Consider the following 20954-nt stretch of genomic DNA (forward strand, 5'->3'; position numbering starts at 1 on the left):
TCAAGTGCTTGGCTCTGAATAGCTGCTCTTAAGGAACTATTTTCGTATTTTTTAGAAGCAAATGCTATCACTGGGTACTTTTGTATTTATTTTTGAAGATTAATTTTTATTGCACCTGTTTAGTTTGCCTCTGGTGACACAATATTTGCACCAAAATCTGCATCTTTAAGAAATAATAAATAAAATATTTGTCTATAGTAATATATTAAACATTACGTCTCCAAGTGGTAAATTAATATTTCTCAAGATCTATTGTTTCTTTGATTTGTGGAAAGTTTAAGTATGTTTTGTTATTATTGCTGGACTACGGCATGGTGTTGTTAAAGTCCTTATCAGATAGTTCAAATTTTTTCAGTACGAAGTGTCCATTTTCTAAATATTTTCTTTTCAAACCAATTTTGTGTTATGAATTCTTTTTCCACAGACTTTAGACATAGATATGTGTACGTAGCTTTAAACATTTGAACAGCAATACCTTATCTAGAAATCCTGTCCATTTTAAACGTTACTAATTTCAAAGGTGAATTAAAAGTAACTTGAAGCAATGTATTTCCTGTTAAGGTATAGTGTTAATGATTTAAATAGATTTGTCCATATGTAATCTCTAGTTTTCCTAGTTAATTATAAAAACATACACTAGTGAGGAAATATATGAGGTTTGTGAGCGACACGTGTAGTGTAAGCTATCTATACACTAGTTGTTAAGGTATGGGGGAGGGGAAGGTTTTCCAAAGACTGATGGAAGGCAGCAAAAATTTGTAAACTTTTTTTTCTGATACTGCTCAGCTCCACTAGCATTGCCTAAATAAAACTTTGTGCAAAATCTGGTCTTTTTCTTTTCAACCTGATAGGAACTGAATGCAAGTGATTTGATGAAAAATATACATGTATTCTTTGTGGAAAGTGTAATTCATTGAATATTCTATTGTTTTGTTTTGTTTTGGCCCAAATAATGTTGCAGAAACCAGTACTACAATTTTATTATTATTATTTTTATATATACAGTTTTCTATACATGCACTCTGAATCAACCTAGTTTAAAAAAAACCAAACTAAACCCAAACAACAACAGTTTAATTAATAAAGTAGCTAATACAATCTGTATAATATATAATAGCCTTGTGGCATTTTCAATATTTTTCATGGTCATTCTCTAATTAAATTGAAAATGCAGCTTGTTTAAGCAAGTTCATTACCACACCAGAACAGATGGTTATGTAACAGCATGTCCTGGTGGCTGGAGCTTGAGGTTGGCCATGTGGGCCAAATGAATTCTGAATCTATTTTTGCTACTGATTTGCTGCCTGATGTTGATCAAATGACTTCATCTTGGGGTGGCAATATGGGCACGATGGTTGGAGTCCAGTCAATGAAACTGGCAGAGGGGTTAGAGTATAGATGGCTCTATTATTTAAAAGTTGATAGGCTGGCAATTCCTAGCAATCCAAGATACTCTAAAATACTTGTATTTAGTTAATAGGCAGATGGATGAGGGAGCAGGACCATCAAAACTAATTTTCACAAGCCTATAAACAATTCTTATTTTCTGTCTCATGTGCATTTTAATTCTCAAATTGAGGTCTGAAGTGCAGAAGTTGGACATGACAGAGAGATGTGAAACTTCATAGCAAAAATTTCTGAGAGATGTTTCCCTAGACCCATAGAGCTGATGTATGTGTGTAAAGGTGTGCATGTGTGTGTGTGTACAAGAAAAAAAAAAAATTATGTGTTCAGGCTTCCTTATTGAACTTCCTATACATAAAGTAGTATCTATGCTTAGTTATGAGAAGCATTTATTAGTAGAACTTAATAATGTTTAAGAATATATTTTCTGGTATTTTTATGGCAATACTTGTTCCTATACTTCAGATGCCTCTATTCTGAACATGTTTTTTTCATGTTATATCCTATAAAGAGTTGTGTGAATTGTATTGACATGTTTTCTTTAGTCTTTTGTGTCATTAAAGTTTAAAATGTTATATCAAAACACACAAAAAAATGAAATTAATAGTTCATTTCAATAAGAAAATCTCCTAAAAGTTTGAGATAGTTAAACTAATGGAGTATTGTCACTTTCTTTGAAGGACTTAGCTTCAGAACTTCAAGCAGAACTTGACAATGCTCGCAAGTTGAGAGAGACTCAAGGACAGATTCCTGCAAAGGCTGGCAGAGATGTAAGTGGAAAAATATATTTCTTTTCTTTGCATTAGCGCAATGGTATGATACAGGTAGCAGCTGAATTAGAGAACATCAGATGTACTTAGGAATATTAGAAAGTGTGACCTAAGGTGAGTGACTGTCCAAATTGAATTGTACTTTTTGTTGGTAAACAAAACTTTCTCCATGGTACTTCAGCAAATCCAATGGGTTTTTGTTTTTTTAACTCATAATATTTCCTTAGCAAGGAAATACATGTTTTATTAAGAATGAAAATGGTATGTGCTGGCTGTTACATAACTGTTGTCTCTGAAGAAGCTGGCACAATGTTATTCCTTTTGAAGGGTGGTATTTAAGAAATGTGAGAAAGCTTCTGTACCAACACTGATATAAGGAAACAGGGTTAATGTCTTAAGTTATGAGCTCTTTCCTCATGATGGAGAGGAAACTTTCAGGCAAAAACTAATATTCTTGCTCCATTTGATCCCAGTTCCACAGTGAAAATTCAGCTTCTAGTGAGTTGATTTTGAAAAGCCACTAACTTTTTTTTGTCTAAAAAGACTTAATGTTGGACCTCCTACACCAACTAGTATTTGTCCAGTCTTTAGAAGATGAACTAAACTGAATTATAATGTGTGGTCTCTGCTGACTGCCTTGTGACGGTAGTATTTAAGTCTCACACCCTGAATTCACAAGGATTTAAAATTACAAAAGCTCTGTGTAGGTAGACTCTGCTTCATTGCAGTGCAGTTCTTTGGCATGTTTTTCATATATGTAAAAAAAAACCCTAAATAAAGCAGACTGGAGTTTTGCAATTACACAGGAAAAAAAATCATTCAGATTTTAAAATTGGGAAGTAAAGAGAGTGTTGTGGGTGGGCCTCAGAAATGTTGGTGGACACCTATTCCTTAGTTACTGAGTTAAAAATAACAATTTTGGTCAGGCCTGCTCTTAACCATAAGTCTGATTTTTATGTTATTTTTTAATTAAAGCATTTTTACAGCTAACAGTCATTGCAAAAATACCTAATGTAATATTTATGAACGTGCCTTGCCTGTGCCTCTTTCCTGTCTTTTTCTATCCTATATTAGCTGGTGTTTGAGGATGAGTGTAAGCTGACAGTTGCTCAGTCCTAGGCCCTGTCTTTTTGTTGCCAGGGTAGTCTTACTGGTTTTAGAGCTTTGAATTGGTTTTGACTACTGGGACACAAGCAGGATGTGTTTGGTACTCCTGTGTATCAAGGGCTAGTTATGTCACACTGTGTGTCTCAACAGCCCAGCTATTGAGACCATCCCATAGCACAAGGGAAGCTGATTTGTGAAGGTGTGTTTGACTCTGCATGACTATGCCTTTCTGTGGCATACCCCACCCAAGCATCAGCCTCAGCCACTTCAGCCAGGTGTATTGCAAGTGAGGTATCTGGAGCAGTTTCCACAGAAATGATTTTCCAGATGGATATCTTATTGATCCCAAAGTTTGATAGCTTTGCCTCCATTTCCAGTAACAGGCATGAAGCATTTTGTTTCAGGCAGGTCTGTTGCTGCTTCTGTGGAGCAGCATGGCCAATGTCATGCTGGGAAGTCCTAAAATGTGGCTTTGCCTTATTTCAATTTCTGTTGTGAGAACTGGGGAGATAAATCAGGAGGTAGTGAAGGCAATTTTGAATGCATCTCCCTAGGAAGTTTTTTTTCTTAATTAATTGGACATGGATCAATTTCCCAATTCTGTTCCCTGCGTGACTGAGTGATGACTTACGCTAGTATAAGGGGTGTATGAATGGCTGGGGTTTGTACAGAGGATAGGATCAATTCTTCTGATAGAGGTGCTGTTTTATTCTGCCTTAAAGTGATCAAGAAACTATGGACTGAAGGGACTATAAAGTGCTAGCTTAAATGCCATTTTAATATTATATAATTTTATTTTGTTTGTAAGTGAAAGTAGAGGAAAATACAGCTTTTACAGTGTGACTTAGTGACTAGTTTTGTAATTTCTTTGACTTAGACAAGAATTCTATCCCAAGCAGTCTCAAAAACATGGTTGTGAAGTACAGTTGTCAAAAACTGATTGGAGTTTAAAAACGTTGTGTTTCTCAGCTGATATCTTTCACCAAGTTTCAGCTAGGGTAGAGCCCCTCTGTTGTTCACTGTAGGTTGCCTGAAGTATGTAGCCCTGTTCATTTTAGTATGAATACAGTTAAATTATCTGTTATTGGAATTTGGGGTCTTAATGCATATTGTACTTAAATGCTTGGGCCACATTTAGATTGTGCTTGTTTGAGCAAGCACGTAAGTTTGAGCAGGAGACAACCTTCAGGGTCTATGGAAATAAAAAAAGTTTTGATTTCATTTGGAGTAGGATGAAATGATGCTTATTTTCAGATGCTTACTGTCTAATTTGTCATGGGCATTTTGAGAAAGCAAGGCTGCACTTTTGAGTCCTAGTGAAACTGTAAAGAGAAGGTTGTTGTATCATAGGATTTCTGAGTTGGGATGGGTGATGAAAATTATACCTATTGAATGAAAGGAGACAGCAGAAAATTGTGGAGGCTTCAGCATTTAGAAAACAACTTCCATGTGTTCATAGTTTACTTCTTAAATACAGTTTGTGTGTCTGTTCTGAAGGTTCTACACGACTCTAGATTTTATTACATTGGTTATGAGGATGCTACCTCTGCCATTGTCAGTACCAGTCACAACTGATGCAATTTATGCTTTTATTTGGTATTTTTATTGAGCAAACTCTATCTGGAACATTAGCACTCCTTTGAGGCACATAATTTAGAGTGGGTTTTGCTACTACAAGAATTGGAAGGTAAAAGTTTAAATGAAGAAGAGGCAGAATATAGAATATATCCTTTGGAAGGGACTTACCATGAGCATCTAGTCCAACAGCATGGTGGTGGATGAATATGGTATAAGAATATGCATATTTTAAATCTGTTTTCAGTCCCAAATGAAATATGGCTTAGAATAAAAGCTCCTCAACCCTAAGCTTTTTTCTGTATTCCATAGAACATAATTAGTATGCAGGAAACAGAAAGTAGTCTCTGCTGAGTAAATGCTAGAGATGGTTTTCAATAATGATGAATTGCATTTGAAAGACAAAATCAATACAAAATTGAATGAATGCTGGAAGGTGGTACTTTAAGCAGAATAACATGGTAGGGTATAGTGTCACTGATTATTTAAAAGAAGAGAGTTCTGAAAAATAGAAGCAGCTATAGGCTTACTGTTATGCATTTAAGAATATGTAGGGAAAATATGAATTATTTAATCAGAGAAAATCTTCTTTTGAATAACTGAATTTTCTGGGGAAGTCCTTCAGCCTTTGGTCTAGTATGAGTGTTTTTCTACTGAAGAGTATTCAGTGCTTCTGTAAAGCCTCATGGGCATAGCAGATATCTGTAGAGTAAGACTTGAGTTTTGGCAGACACAGCATTTCATTTTACAGCGGCTGTCATGATGCTGCTTTAAAGGACAAAACCTTTTCTAGGCTACCTATTGCATCTGTAAGAATAACAGACTCCAGGCCATTGCTTGTGCATCTCAGGTGGAGAAGATTTAGAGTGCAGGGAAAAGTTAATTTAGTGAGTTTTATGGCATAAATGGGGCTCATCTTTTAGTGAAAACCTTCATAATATTCAGAGCTCCATGTACTTCAAGTGCTTCTGCTATTTTTATTTAATTATTCTTCTTGAGTATAAATAATAAGATTGATTATGTTTCCAACACCTCCTATCTGAATGAAAATTTTGATGTATTGTGTGATGTTTCGTTTGGATTCCTGAGATTCATTAGACTCCAGACTGAGGGAGAATTCTAGAGAAACTAGTTCAATATAAATAATATTTTTAAAATTCTTTTTGAAGAACTAACACTGGTTTTTAGAAAAGAAACTGAATAAAACAGCTTGGCTTAAATATCAAATTCTGTTTGTCTGAAGGGGGCCTACAGAGAAGCCAGAGAGGGACTCTTTGCTAGGAACTGTAGTGATATGACAAGGGTGCAATTGAAAGAGGTGAAATTTAGGTTAGATATTAGGAAGAATATTTTTTTACTAAGAGAGTGGCTAAAGTACTGGAACAGGTTGCTCAGGGTGGCCGTGGATGCCCCAGTCCGGGCAGTGTTCAAGGCAAGGTTGGACAAGGCCTTGAGCAACCTCGTCTAGTGGGAGGTCCTGCCTATGGTAGGGGATTGGGACTAGATGATCTTCAAGGTCCCTTCCAAACCTTTAATATTCTCTGATTCTCTAAAATTGCATCCATTGCATCCCATTGTATATACTTCTGCATTAGGAGAGACAGGATGGAACATGCTGGATCTTTATCCAGAGAAATGAGTTTCTGCGCAGTCCCTATCCTGAGACAAGTGAACCATGTGACGTTAGGAGTAAGTAACTGAGAGGAATCAGATGTGGAACAAACCTGAAATAATGTTCAATTGGTTCCAGTAATGATAATGGGGAAAACAAAAAGGTATGTTTTTCATTTATTTTCAAGATTGAGCTGTTTACAAATATCTTAAAAATGACAGTGATTCCTTGGAGAAGGAGACAGTTATCTCAAAGTAAGGTGGTGTGTGTATGTGTATATGTGTGTTTGTGTATGTATGTGTATGCATGTAAAAATTAGATAGTGATTAGTACTTCAGAGTAGGAAGTGCAAGAAAGAAGGAAAATAATGCTTCTGATGTGTGGGTTTTTTTTATTTGAAAAGAAACCAAACCCATGCTAAACAAGCAAAAAGAAAGTAAAAGCCAAATCACCCTGAAAATTAACATTCAAAATTGCAGGTGTGCCAGGTTGTTTAATTTTAGGTTTGGGAATTGAGAGTATGAACACAGATATTTTTCTGCAATGAAAATATTTGGTTGTCAGAATTTACCTAGAATATGTTTTCATAACTTTCATTCTGAATTAACCAATGCAGAACCTAAATACAGCTGTAGGAATGCTTGTAGACTTACCAAATATAAAGAATCCTTTTAAAATTATTTAAAATTGCTTTGCAGGAAAGTATAGCTGTGACAGTTGTATAAAAACTAGAAGGCAGGGGATTAATGATCCTCACTAAATGCACAGTAAAAATCTGAGATTTTATTTGGAACCTCAGATGGTGGGGAGATACAGCAACAGATGGCTCATGGCCTGTTTACTCTCAGATGTTTTCAGCTCATCATAATTCCTGATTCCTGCTGTTCCATCACACTTGAATTTTGTCTGCAAGATGGCTATGCCATTCTTTCTCCAGCAAAAGTTTGTGTTTTCCATACAGACTTGACTAGCTCTAAATGTAACACGGAATAATGAAGAGGGTATACTTCTGCAGAACAGCTTTCCTATCATTAGTGCATATTTTTAAAAAATAATAGGTGGATGCTGTTATTGATTAGTATATTTCCTGAACATTCTTGTTGATGTCTGTAAGAGAGGATTGCGCAATTATTTAAGACAAAGACATATTAAGACAAAGAGGTTTATCTTCCTGACTGTAATTTATAGGAAATTGTCTTTTGCAATTAAAACATGTTGGAGAAATTGTATCAGTAACTAAACAATGTAAAATATCTTACAATTTCATGTAGAAAGTAAAAAAGGGCAGAATGGCTAAAACTTCTTAGAGTTCAAACTGACAATACAAAAACTTCCAAGTTTGCTTTAACAACAGGAACAAAAACCATATCCAAGTACCATGCAGCACTTGTAATTGATGGTGCCATTGTTTCTGGCTTTTTCTCCCAACACCATATTACATTTCTACATATTTTTACTTCTGTATTTACCCTTTCACTGTGTTAAATCAGTTGATAAGATAAAATAGAAATCTGTAGACTTAAGAACCAACATGCTGCAATACTTCTCTTTTTTATGGTCTAAGTATATATGTTTTTGTCAGCTGTTCTTGCTGTAAAAACAAGCCATCTAGTCATTACATTTTTTACAAATTTTATTACATCTCATGCCTACACATCAATGAGTGGCTTATTGATGTGGCTAAGTGATTAAATTTCAAAGTGTAGCTAACAATTTAGAGTATCAACCTGAATAAAGTTGTGTTTTCAAGGCTATATGGCTTCCTGATATGCAGTATTATTTTAAAGTTAGGCTTAATTGCTTTAGTTTTTCCCATTTCTAGGTGTATCACTGGACAGACACATTACAAGCTTCCGTAAGTTATATGTTACTAGTTCCAGTTTTACTTCTACAGGCTGGCAGTATGAGTCTTACTGAATTTGACTTCAGATTTGTGTGTGTGCCATTCTACTCAAGAGATGATATTCTGATCACCCTATCTTAAAGATGCTCTAAAAAAATAAGTACTGAGCAGAAATAGAAGGATTTCTGCATGCAGGGCTGATCAGAGGCATTCGTTGCAAAGAGGAGATTAATAAGGATTAATAATCTGCTTATCCTGAGTAATAAACAGTTTAGCCAAAACAAACTTTTTGTAATATAAGAACAAAGAACTGCTGAATTTTAAGGGGCAACTGACTTTATATCAATAAGAATAAATGAAGTTTTTTACATACTGTGTTATTAACCAGTGTCACTCACTTACTGGCAGAAAGAAAGGATAGAAACCTAATCCTTTTCCATGGTTTGGAGTTCTGGGGTTTTTTTTTAGTCTCCTGCTTTACACAGAAGCGATGCACTACCTCATACAGATGCTCTTCAGTAGAATAGTTCACCTCAATGTTGCAGCCTGCATTAGATTTTCTAATGCTCTCTTCACTGTTAAACTCAAGGGCCTAATTATGGAAGGCCAACTTTCTGATCTTGTAAAACCTTCTAAAAATCCCATTACTGTGTTAGCACCTTTTGAATGTGTAATAGTGACTCATTAATATATTTATAAAGTCTTTCTTGAAATACTAAATTTTTAACCTAGTTTTTAGAAGTTTGCTTTTTATTTCCTTCCTCATGTTGATAAATCTCTTAGTCTTACCTTTTTTCTACTTTAAGAAACCCAGATCAAAGATTCAACATGTATACAGTGGACAGCTGTTACAGACCTCTGACCATTTTAATTTCATCTTCCTTTGAGATGCAAACCTCAGTCTCACTGTAGAGAATGGTTAACATACTGATTTTTATAAGCATTGCGTTGAAGGTTACACTGCCATTATTCAAACAAATGTCAGAGCCTGAAGGGGAGCTTGGATGCTTTGAAACCTGTTACTTGGGGACTCCAAGTTGGGAATAAAAGGACTCCTGAATATGAGACATGGTGCCCCTGGGAATAGCCAGCACTGAAGGAGGCAGATGCTCTTTCTGCATGGGATTTACTCATTATCCTGGTAACTGGTGATTTGTGGGAATGCAACGTGAGAGCCTAAGAGAAGGGTAAATGGAATGGGAGGAGAAGGAGCAGTGGAAGAGAACAGGAGACAGTGGATGGAAGAAATATCTCAGAGTCCAGCACTCTGAGACGTGCTAGATATCTTTTACACACTTACTGATACTATAACATAAGGACTGACTTCTCCAATAGAGGAATAAGGCAATATTCAAAGCATTTGCATTTTCCAGAGACTGTAGGGGAAAGGAAACACGTGGCATGCTTAATGCAGCATCTGATTTGACAAAGCTAGAATTTGGTTGTAGAGGCTTGATCTTTGCTGAAGACTGTTCCTTTGTTATTCCTTCATTACACTGTGCTTGTACCACTTGAATGTAGCTCTCAGTAAACATTTGCAGAAGGATTTCAAATCATGCAGCGTCCAGCTTTTTGTTGGCTCAGTAATTAAAAGAAAAATTGGGTTTTTTTCTAGCTTTAGTTGTTCCCTACCTCACAATACACTGACTGTTAAAATATACTTTATTCCCTTTAGCTATTAGCATTGAAAAGCAGTTCTAATTGAGTGGATCTTATCTCAGATGCTTGGCCTGATTACTCCATTTGTTCACCTGCTCTAGTGTCTGTTCCTCAAATTAAGCTGTGCACCTGCTGTGGCAGAAGATTTCCAGCTCCTCCTGCTGGATTATGGAACAGGGATAATATCTGGAGAGTTCAAAAATCTTTTTCAGATCTTCATCTTATTTATTTATGTATTTAATTTAAAGCTTTTATCTTTCAAAACCAGACTCATCTGCTTGTTTTGTTCAGTTGCATGTTAATTGCTGTATAGCATTTTGTACATTTGATGAGAACAACTGTGTACTTTGCATATTTAATTGGCCTGAAGTAAAAAAATTCATGTTCCTTAATTAATGGCAACAAACAATTCCTCTCTCATTTTGGAAATAGATACTATTTTTATTCATTTCAGGTGAAATTGTATTGTTTGTTTAGCAATCAGCACAAGATTCAGGCAGAGTGACCGAGTCTCTTTTCCACTTTCAATTTCAACATTTAACAGTATGTACATTAAAAGTACTTTAATATATATTTTAAACTTATGTTGGACTTAATAGAAATATGATTTATCTGATCATAATAATTAATGAGTATTTATTATATCACAATTACGCACTGTGTTACCATATACCGTGTCATACAGCCATGGGAATGCAAGTGTAAAGAAAATATCAGTAGATAAAATTAAGTAACTCTTGCAGTTACTCACACTCCTTTGAAAAAGTATTACTTGTGTGAGTTATGGATTTTTCCTGCAAAGGCTCTTTCTCAATATGGTGTAATTGTTCAAGTGTATAGGAAGTCTGGTTTTTATTATACTTGGGTGAACTTGTCCATTACAAATGTTAGATACATTGTCCCAGAACTCCCAGGATCAGCCACTAGCATTGTAAAGCTTTTTAGTTTATTGGCTGCTTCCCATTATTTTTATACTGTGTCCTGTTTAAGGGATATAGTGTATGCTGAAATATGTGTACATTATATGTTGGAATTCTTTTTTGGAACCTCTTGGGAAAATCATTACTTCATGGCAGCTTACTTTAAAAACTCTTTTTACTGATATTTCAGTTTAAAGATGATTTCTAAAGTTTGTTCTAGTTATTTTTTCTTTTTTCCTTCAAAAAGTGTTGTTGAATAAAATACAGTTAATTAATATATTATTCAAATGTCACCTTCTGATAATGTTGTAACCACTTGAGCATCTTTTTCTACCAGAAAGCTTTTTGCTTCTGATGTGTTTAGAAATAGCTTTACTAATTATTGTTAGTAAGATTCTCCTAAAAATCAATCTTTTGTGTTAATACAATTAACTTCCCGTTATGCTGTATTTTTAAGTCAGTTCTATTTAGATAGGGTTTTGAGTTCTGAAGGATGTCTTTACCTCTAATAACATCTTTAATCTTCTGAATAATCATGTTTGGCCTGCATCCATCAGATTAATTTTGGTTCCTAGTATGCATTGCTGTTAGTCTTTAACATAACTTCACATTAGTCTTCATACTGTCCATAATTATTTTATCCTTTTATCTGCTTCTTTTAATCTCTCTTTGAAGGACCACTTCTATTTTTTTGTACTTTGTATTTTAAAGCTAAAAATTACTATAATTTCTTACCTTTTTTCCCCCCTCTGGAATATTCAATCTAAATACGTTACAGTCAGTATTACATGCTTTGTGTCAGGACTCAGGACTCTTGGAGATTAGGGAGAAAAAACCTCAAACCCTCATCAAGCAGATGAAACCTTGCCTGCTGTAGGGTTCTGACTCAAAGAATTCAGTACGTATTATATCTGTTTCTCCCCTCTCCATTCTCTGTCTCTGTCCTAACTCGTTCCATGGTTCAGATCCAGAAGATGCTCTTCTGCTGCTTGTAGGTTAGTGTATTGGAAAAAAAGAAACACAAATTCTCAATTCACAAGCAAATGTTGCTTGGATCTAACATTTTAGAGCCCTTCTTCAAAGGCAAAGAAGGCCTGACATGTAGAGCACCTTGTGAATTCCATTAACTTTTGGGGAAATAACAGCCTACACATCAATGACATCATTTTTGAAATGTCTGTATTAAGAATTTTAGTGAAGACAAATTTTGGGATGCATGTTTTTAAAATAGCTAAATGTTTTTAAGTTGATACAAGAATCTGGTATTTACTGTTCTTTGCAGTTGTTGAAGCACTGCTGTTGTAATGACTATTGGTTTTAGTGATTTGTGTTTCTTAAAATTCATGCTTACAGGGAAGTTAAAGTTTAGAGATTGGGAATGAAAAAGTTTATCCTTTTTCTTGTCTCAGTAACACAAAGGTGTGGGGAAGGAGAGACCTGAAATTAGCATCCTTTTGGAGACTATACAGGCAGTGGGTAAAAGGAGCTGAATGATTGGAAATATTCCAACCATTCCTTGGCTGAGGATTTCACATAAACAGGACCCTTCAGAAGGGGTTACTTGGTAGATTTTTCACTGAAAACTGTGACGGATCTGCTATGTGGATTTGACTAGTCCTTTTGGGAGAGCTTTGTATCTCTACTTGGCTATGTGGGTATGGTGAGTGTAGAACAAGGTGGGTTTTTTTCCTCTACAATGGACTGTATCATTTCAGACTAGTTAGCAATGCTCTGGATTTTTGAGTTTTCACTGCAGTATCTATGGTTATGTGTTCAACCTCCAAACTTGTAAAGTTACCCAAGTTTTAAAGGAATTGTGGCATTTGAGAAGTTTCCTGTGATACATTGTTAAAGATGTTAACTTCATCTTTGCTTTCCATATCTGCGCTGAATGAGGTTTTATGGTACAGTGATGACCTGAAAACATGCTCCCCCCAGTCTGGCTGTTTGTGTCTCACTCAGTTGTGTGTGACCTTTTTGTCACATGACATGTGGGGTGAATGCACACAGCCTTTCTCTCCTAATGGGATGAATCTCCTTTTCTCCCCCTCCCAATAGAGACAAAAGCCCGTTGTGAAAAAGTAACACATGAGGTGCAGATTACACACAGATAACATGTATATGGCCAGTGCTGGAAATAAGTCCTCTTGTACTCTCTGAGAATATCAGTTTTGTTATTGGAGCCAAAGTGGTGCTGGACATCTTGGTTTACTTTGCAAAATGAGATTTGCCTTTGATGTTACAGAAGAGAGAACTCTGGCTTACCCAGGCAGCTTTTTGGTCCATAACTTCTACCTTCGTATGACTTTCCTTGGAAAAATGTAATTAAGGTGTTGAAGTGTACTTCAGTATCTACAGATATTCCAGACTTTATTTGGGTTTCTGGGACAAGCTTTCCTTAGGCAAGGGTGGCAGGTGGAAAGCAGTTTGGTAGAAAATAGCTTGAAATGGAGATTAATGAAGTTGTTTATGAGATTTGACAAAGGCAGTCCTAATATCATCTGATTAAGTAGTGACCCCATTATGTGCTCTAATTTAATCAACTGATTTACCTAAACATCTTTGGAGTATAATCAGGAAGCTCACAGGGTTTTAAATTATTTTTTTAAGTAATTCTTTATATTTTAGAAAGTGAAATACTTACTTTTTGGTGAAGAATTTCTGCCTTCACCCCCCCCCCCCCTCCGTGTGTATATATATATATATAATATATCTTCATTTGAGAACAGCCCTATGAAATGGGGGCCCTATAAAGGACTTTACATGAAGACAGGTTCTGTACCTTTTTGGGAGACTGAGGTGAGGATGGCCATTCTCCACACCCCCAGTCCACAAAAGAAGTGGTAATGGTCTGTAGCTTTTCAGATGTTTTTCATGAATACAGCATTATATTGATGGTGGTGTATATTAATTCGATATTATCTGTTTAGCTCTTCCAGAAGCACTGTGTGTCTTTTGGAGATAGAAAGCTTTATGTGAAAAAAACAAGAATACAAACTTGGTTCTTTTGGAAAGACAAGCTCTGCATTTAACTAATTGAATGTATTTTTAATCCCTTTTTCTTTTTGAATGTGAAAAGAATACCTCTTTAAGGTGAAACTGTCTCCTTTGAATTATACTGAACACACAAAATGTAAAGAATCTGTTACTTAGTCTTCAGGATTTTAAACATTTATTTAATGTGGATTAGCTATTTCTTTTGGCTTGCCTGTACCATCTGTTTGAAAATATGTCTTAAAACCTGACATAGGCTTCAAGCCGTCAAGAAGATGAACAAGTGGTCCTTGTCAGAACAGATGGAAGTGGAAGGGCATGGCCTGTGATGGGACCAACAGAGCCACTGGAGCCAAAAGGAGGACGAAGAAAGCCACAGATGGTAAGTTTTACAAATCTGAGTATTGGACTGCAATTCTTTAATGATTTTGTAGTTTTATGATGCTGTTATTAATGAGTACCTTATCAGAATGTCAGTAGGTAGTTAAAAAAGCTCCTTTTAGGAGATGATTGTAATTAAGTGTTTGAGTACATACTTATTAAGCATATATTCAGTTTATTTTCAGATTGCATTTCCCAAGGGACCACTTTAGGGCTTATTTAAATGCACGTTCAAGAAAAAGTTATCACAGTCTCTTAGTTTATATTACATACAGTTATGTAAATAACAAAGAGTAGCAGAGATGAATATTTCAGAATTAAGAAAGATTTCACTGAGATACTCAGGTCTCAGGGGCTAGTTTCACTTTAGTTCTAGTAAAAAATGTGGCTACTTATGAAAAAAATTAGGACCTAATCTTTGTAACAAAGTGCTTTGGGGAGCAATAAGCTGTGAGCTGGAACAGTGTTTTATTCTTAGGATAATTGCTTCCAACAGTAAATACAGTAAATACAGTAGCACTTTGATCTTTTTGAGGTAACAGGAGGTGACACTGCCTCATAACTCTAGCAAGCATTCTTGATTGTTAGGACAGATCAGTTTGCAACACTGCTATGGAGAAGTGAAAGACATGAGAGGGTGAGGAATTTGTTGTCATTGTCCTGTTGTTTTCATTTTAGAAAATGCTGTCATGCTTTATGTTAATGACCACTACCTGTACTCCTTCAGAATTTAGTTTAGTCCTATCCTAAGGGACATCTCTAAGACGGCAACATGTCCCAGAGGTACCATATTCACACAAATTTTCAGTACTGTCTTTGATTACTGTGTTTCAATAATGTCTGTGACTTTACAAAAGCTTTAGAATTGTCAATAATGAAAATTACTTTCTAGAATATTTCATTTTTATGAGCTAATTAACTGTTTCAGTGAAGTACTGTCTATATTTTCTGAGTGGTAATGCTGTAGTTCTGATACCTTGAGGATGTTAAGAATACAGTGAATTTGGGAAGAGGCTATATTTTTATTTGGAAATAGTGATGCAATTGAAGAAAGATGTTTTTCTCCTTAGATAGAATGGAGCTGTTAGCCCAGTTGTTTTGGGTCTGCTTAGCTTAGTTCATGATTCCTTAAACTTTTTGATATTGTTAAGGTCCGAATTTTTTATCTGATCTTTCTCATTAGGTTAATACTTATTTTTAATGCGTTTGCTTTCAGATGCCTACTCATGTAGATAAAGAGAGAGTAAGGTATTTTCAGGATGATGATAGAATGAACCTGAAGGATTTGGTCAAAAATGAGAAGATGAGAACAGCAGAAGATCAAAACTCACTGTTCATGCGTATGGCATCAAAGGTAAGGTGTTGTGTGCATGACTTTTTAATTAGGCATATTATTATTAGAAATATCAGAGAGGACATGAGGCCTGAGTAAAGGGAAGGCCTGGAGGAAGATGGGAATTGTTTATGGTTACGTAATTATGCAGGACTGTCAAAAATAGGGGCCATTGTAAATTGTAGAACTTCCAGCTGCAAAGCAGGGATTTTTCTAGCATTGTGAAACATCTGAGCTGATTCTTAAGATCCACTTTAGAGAGTCCCTGGAGAGACGTGCATATTTTAGTGGTGTGAGTCGCCTGTCCTATTTTAAATACCATCTGAAAGGCATTAAAATGTCTAGTTCAGACACAGGAGATTATGCTATAGAACTCTCAAATAAAAAGGAAGAGATCCCATCATAGGTATTGAGGCTATAAATTCAGATTAAAGACAGGGTTAATGAAGGCAAAATGTTGGTAATCTTGAAGCTGAGTGAGGCAATGACTGTACATATACAAGAGGCTGTTGATGCTTGATTTGAGAGTCGTTGTGAGTCTGCAAACATCGTCTCAGTGCTGGTGTAATTAAAAGAAGAACCAGAATTTTGGAGGTTATGAAAAGGGAGAATTTAGGAACATTTTAAAGCATGTAGTAAACCCCTGGTGCACCTGTATCTTGAATGCTGCCCAAGCTGTTAAAGCATATCCTGTAATCAGGGGCACAGAGTGGTGGCCATTTGAAGAAAACCTAAGTAAACAAAATTTCTTCAGCTTGGGGAGAGTGGGTGGGTGGATAGGGGAGGGCAGCTGCTAGATTAGAACAATTAGCATAAAAGTTTAATAGAATACAACTATTTTTGTTTCTCATATGGGAAGTGGTCACAGAACAGAGTTTAACATGAAGGAGTGGTTTGAGATTATTTTCAGTGAAGAAGGTATTTGTAGAACTTGTGTTGTAGAGCATGAAATGCAGTGGAGGCCTTAATTGTGAGTGGGAGCAAAAAAAAGATATAACAACTTAGTGAAATACAGCTTCATTGTTAAATATTAAACAGGAAAGTCTAGATATGTTTTGGCTCAGGATTTGCGCAGTAAATGCTGAGAGCTGCAAATGAAGCAGAAGAGTCAGTTCTAGGAGCTTTCCCCCATACATTTTAGCCATTCCTAGAGGTTGATTTTGCAGCATAAAATGGTCACACTGGGTGAGAATGAAAGTGAGTTTAGTATGTTTCATTCTAAAGGCTTTTTCCTTTTTTTAAAAAAAATTGTTTTTGTTTCCTTGTTTTGTTTTTATTTGGTTTTTTTGAAGGTTGGAATTTATTAACAGTGTTACAAGAATAAATTGTTTCCTAGCCTGTGCAAATACTTCATTTTAGTTTTGGAAGGCTCTGAATTCCTGCTAACTTCAGTGAGCTTTGGACCAGATGCTATGTAATGTGTTTCTTTTTTGCTATAAGGCAAAAACGTACTACATCACATTATTTTATTAGAACAAGTTTCATGACTAACCTTTTAAGATTGAGCCATACTATTTATTTACTGGCTAAGTATATAGGAGCATATGCACAGAGTAGATACTTTGTCAAAGCCATTGCTGTTGCAATATCCATGTTTTAATTCATGGTACTGTAGTCCTTCGGTCCTGTGCAATGTCATATTTATGTTTTGAAGGTATTTTTGTTTGGCTTTCATAAAAGCATCTCAGATGCCAGTTTTTTTAAGATCTAAAATGCTTTTGGTAATTTCTGTGCAGGTGATTCCTAGATCCTGTCACCACAAAATGTGATGGTCCTCCCCAGATGGTTGTTTCTTGATCTTAGATTAAGAAACTGATTCCTAGGCCTCCCTGAGGTTTCCATGTGTGTAGAATGTCCCATAAGTCTTTCCATGTCTGTAGAATGCATTCTTATTCACAGCACAAGATCAGTGTTACCACTGAAGTGCTGGCAGCAGTCTGAAAAATTTAACTGTGATCTCAGATATTCTACATGCTTATTTATGTACTTTGTAAGCCTATACTACATGGAGTATCTGCATTATGATGTGGGGCTCAGTAAGTTAGTCTTAAAAATTCTTGCATCTCTCCCCAGTGGTTTCAGCAAGGTGTTTTATTTCAGCAGGAAGTCTAACAAACAGATCTCCTTTGCCAGTTTTAGTTTGATAACATAGTACACGAATTTGACACATACAAATTACTTTCTCTTTCTGCCTGCATTTGAGAAATGAAAAAATTATCCACAAAAATTAATCTGTTGTATTGCAGAAGAATGGTAGGAGGAAACTGCTGCAAGTCTACAAATTATATCCTACCTAGTATGGGAGAAGGGATATCCTGTCCCTTAAATTCTGTTCAAAAATTTCATTCATCTAATCACTGTGAATTGCCTAGGGCACTATCTTTTCCTTCATGGATTTTCCTTGGGCATCTGTCACTTTCCCAGACTATGCCCAAATAAAACTTCCAGCCCCACGGCTGTCGAGGATGGAGGAAATAGGCACTGCTCTCACAAATGGGAACAGAATGAGAACAACAGACCAGCATGTTTTCTGGCTTTTACACAGCTGAATGCTCTGCTCTAGATCAGTGTTGCTCTCCTGATATTTAGTGCTTTAATAGTATTTCAAATGAAATACAGGCTAGTTGTTATTGAAGATAATAACATAATTAGAGTTTTGTAGAGAGAGATGGGGATGTTGAAATAGAAGGGTATAATTCATGAAAGGATTTATTTTCTTAAATGGGACTTGGAAGTAATATCAGTACCTAGACCCAGTCTCTCCTCATGAAACCTCTGTCTAATCCCATTGGCAAGTGAAAGTCTGTATGTTATCTCATGCCAGACTCCCACTCAGATTGACGGACTAAACATCTGCAGTGTTCAAGCCATATTGGCACTTATTAAATCTTTTTCCTGCCTGTCTCAAGAGCTCAACGAGGTGAGATGGAGAGATTTTGCTGTCTCCTTGCTTTTTGTTTGCCTGTTGAGCCTTTGTTTTAAATTTAGATTCTGACTTATCATTGCCCTCTTGTCCATTCTTATTTTTGTAGTCGTGGTTCTAAGACAACCCTGCTGTGCTTGAGGCTTTTACCTCCTGTTGCCCTTTGGCCTCTGTTTGAAGGTGGCTGATGCAGGTGTCACTTATCTCAGCAGTTTGAAATGCTGCCTTCCCACAGCTATCCCATGCATGCTATTATGTCAAATTTATGAATACCATGAAAAAGGCCCAAATCTTTAATTTACAGTGGTGAAAAAAACCTTTTTTAAAACCCAACACTAATCTTTTTGATATATGGAAAAAATGCAGGCTAGAATTTGATTTGTTCGTGTTTCACTGTTATATCTCAAGGAAAGAGCATTCATTTAAATCACTATTTCTACTTTTTATTTTCTTCACCTTTGAAAGTAGTTTTGGCTCTTACTGCTGTAGAAGCATGACTTTAGGATACAGAAAACTCAATAAAACATTTGAAAACCTTTTTTCTGACATTTCTAGAGTACAAAATATGTGTGAAGTCTTAGATTTTCACTACTGATAGCTTTAAGTACCCTGTCTGTAGTTTGTTCAGCCCCTGACTGTTGTAAGTGGTTCAATTTTCCCAAATTCATGCTGTTAAGACTTATGTAATCCTTTCACTTATGTCAATAAATGCTTGTGGGTGTTTAGAGACTGATTCCTAGAACATTACCTCAAGAGAAATTACCTTGTACTTGTATGTATTAATTCTACTAAAGCATTTTTTTTCCTTTTTATATTTTATTTAAAGAAAAAGAGAACAATTCATTTGTGTTGTCCACCAGGACATTTTACTTTTGGCCAGAAACGAAGTTTATTTTAAAATATGTGCGGTAATTCCTAAGAGGAATTTAGCAGTGAAAAATAAAATGCTTTATTAGTAATGCTGACCTTCCTTTATGGATTTAGCCAAGAGGTATTCTGGTATTATAGGTTTACAAAATGGAATTTTGCATGTTGCCTTTCCTTGCTTCTGTAAAAGTCTGTAATATGGAAAATTACTTTCAGCCTTATCATTTTTACTTGCTGTGCAAATCTACCTGTTCGCATTTTTGCATTGCCATCATCATAAACTAAAATAATAGTCTTGAAAAAGCCTTAGAAACTAAAGTGAAAAATGCAAAATGTTGTTGCTGCTGCTTCTGCTGCTGCTGCTGCTGCTATTATGTAAGGAGCCTTTTTCTTCTCCTTCTTCACATGGTGAAGCAATTTTAGCACAATATTTAATAGACATGATAAAGCCAGAAAAGCTCTGGTGTCCTTTACATTTACTTACAGATCATGTGCATGGTTTGCTGTAAAAAATTATTGTCGAAACCCAAGAGGAATAATTTCCAACACCTTGTTCTGCTGCATTTCAATTCAATGCACTAAACATCCTTCTGTGTATATTGTGTGGACATAAAGCTGTTCCTGCATGAGGAAGCACATCAATAGCAGTGACAGCTGGATTAGGGAAGAAAACTAGGGAACAGTAAGAACTATGTAGATGTAGCCCATATAAATGACTGCATAAGCATTTAGGATTCTTCCAGAATTACATTAAAATTACAAGATATGTTGCAAATGAAGACTTGGGCAGGACAGTCTTTCCTAGACATTAAAATTATGGCCAGGAGTAACTGTAAAGTGAAATGCTAATCAGAATTTGAATAGCAAAATTGTATGGCTGAAGGCATTTTTGTTTGGTTTACATTTTATGCCATTGACTTTTATATAAAGTTTTATCTGTCCTAATAACTACTTATAGCAAAATCTACAGCTTTCATTTCAAATATCAGAAACAGAAAGGAGGTTGGCCCCTAGCCATTGAGCATTCCTCTGTCATCTGTTTTTTGCTTGACTTCTGCTGCTCAAAGGTAATCCTGAACGACTTTGCTCAGATTACATGGTGGGTAATCTTTTCTTGTCAGTGACACGGGCCTTAAAAGCACTCTGTGCACTGGTATCTTAAAATCCTTTGATTACTATGTGTTTAAAATACTCTTTAATTCAGTGTGAGGTTTTGAAAATGCCTATTTGCTGAATTATATGATGAATTAAGCCTACAAACTCAAATGTCTGTGTTTACAGGGAGACTGGAACTGTAATAAGGTTTACATGATAAAATTCTGCCTTTGGTTATCTTAAGCAAATACTATTTGAGATCAGAAAAACTTTTCTGAGGTGATTTTGTTATTCAGAATAGGTGCAAAACGCAGAATAAATTTAAATGTGATGAGATGTGCTCTTATGTTACTCAGGTTTGTATTCTAAAATAATAGATTATTCTTCTTTTCAGCTTCCTAAAATATATTATGATCCAACATTCCACAAATATTAACTCTGTCATTTAAAGACGTCAGTGTTGCCATGACA

General features: G+C 35.7%; 1 protein-coding gene across 1 annotated transcript in view; it reads left to right on the forward strand.

The window, feature by feature from the left end:
* CWF19L2 (CWF19 like cell cycle control factor 2) overlaps positions 1-20954 on the forward strand; it is a 61724-nt gene that overhangs the window by 26198 nt on the left and 14572 nt on the right. The window contains exons 10-12 of the mRNA XM_058864526.1: positions 2085-2174; positions 14141-14266; positions 15482-15619. Coding sequence (XP_058720509.1) covers positions 2085-2174; positions 14141-14266; positions 15482-15619 — 354 coding nt within the window. The remainder of the gene's footprint in view (positions 1-2084; positions 2175-14140; positions 14267-15481; positions 15620-20954) is intronic.

Source organism: Poecile atricapillus, chromosome 1, assembly GCF_030490865.1.
Source record: "Poecile atricapillus isolate bPoeAtr1 chromosome 1, bPoeAtr1.hap1, whole genome shotgun sequence".
NCBI lineage: Eukaryota > Metazoa > Chordata > Aves > Passeriformes > Paridae > Poecile > Poecile atricapillus.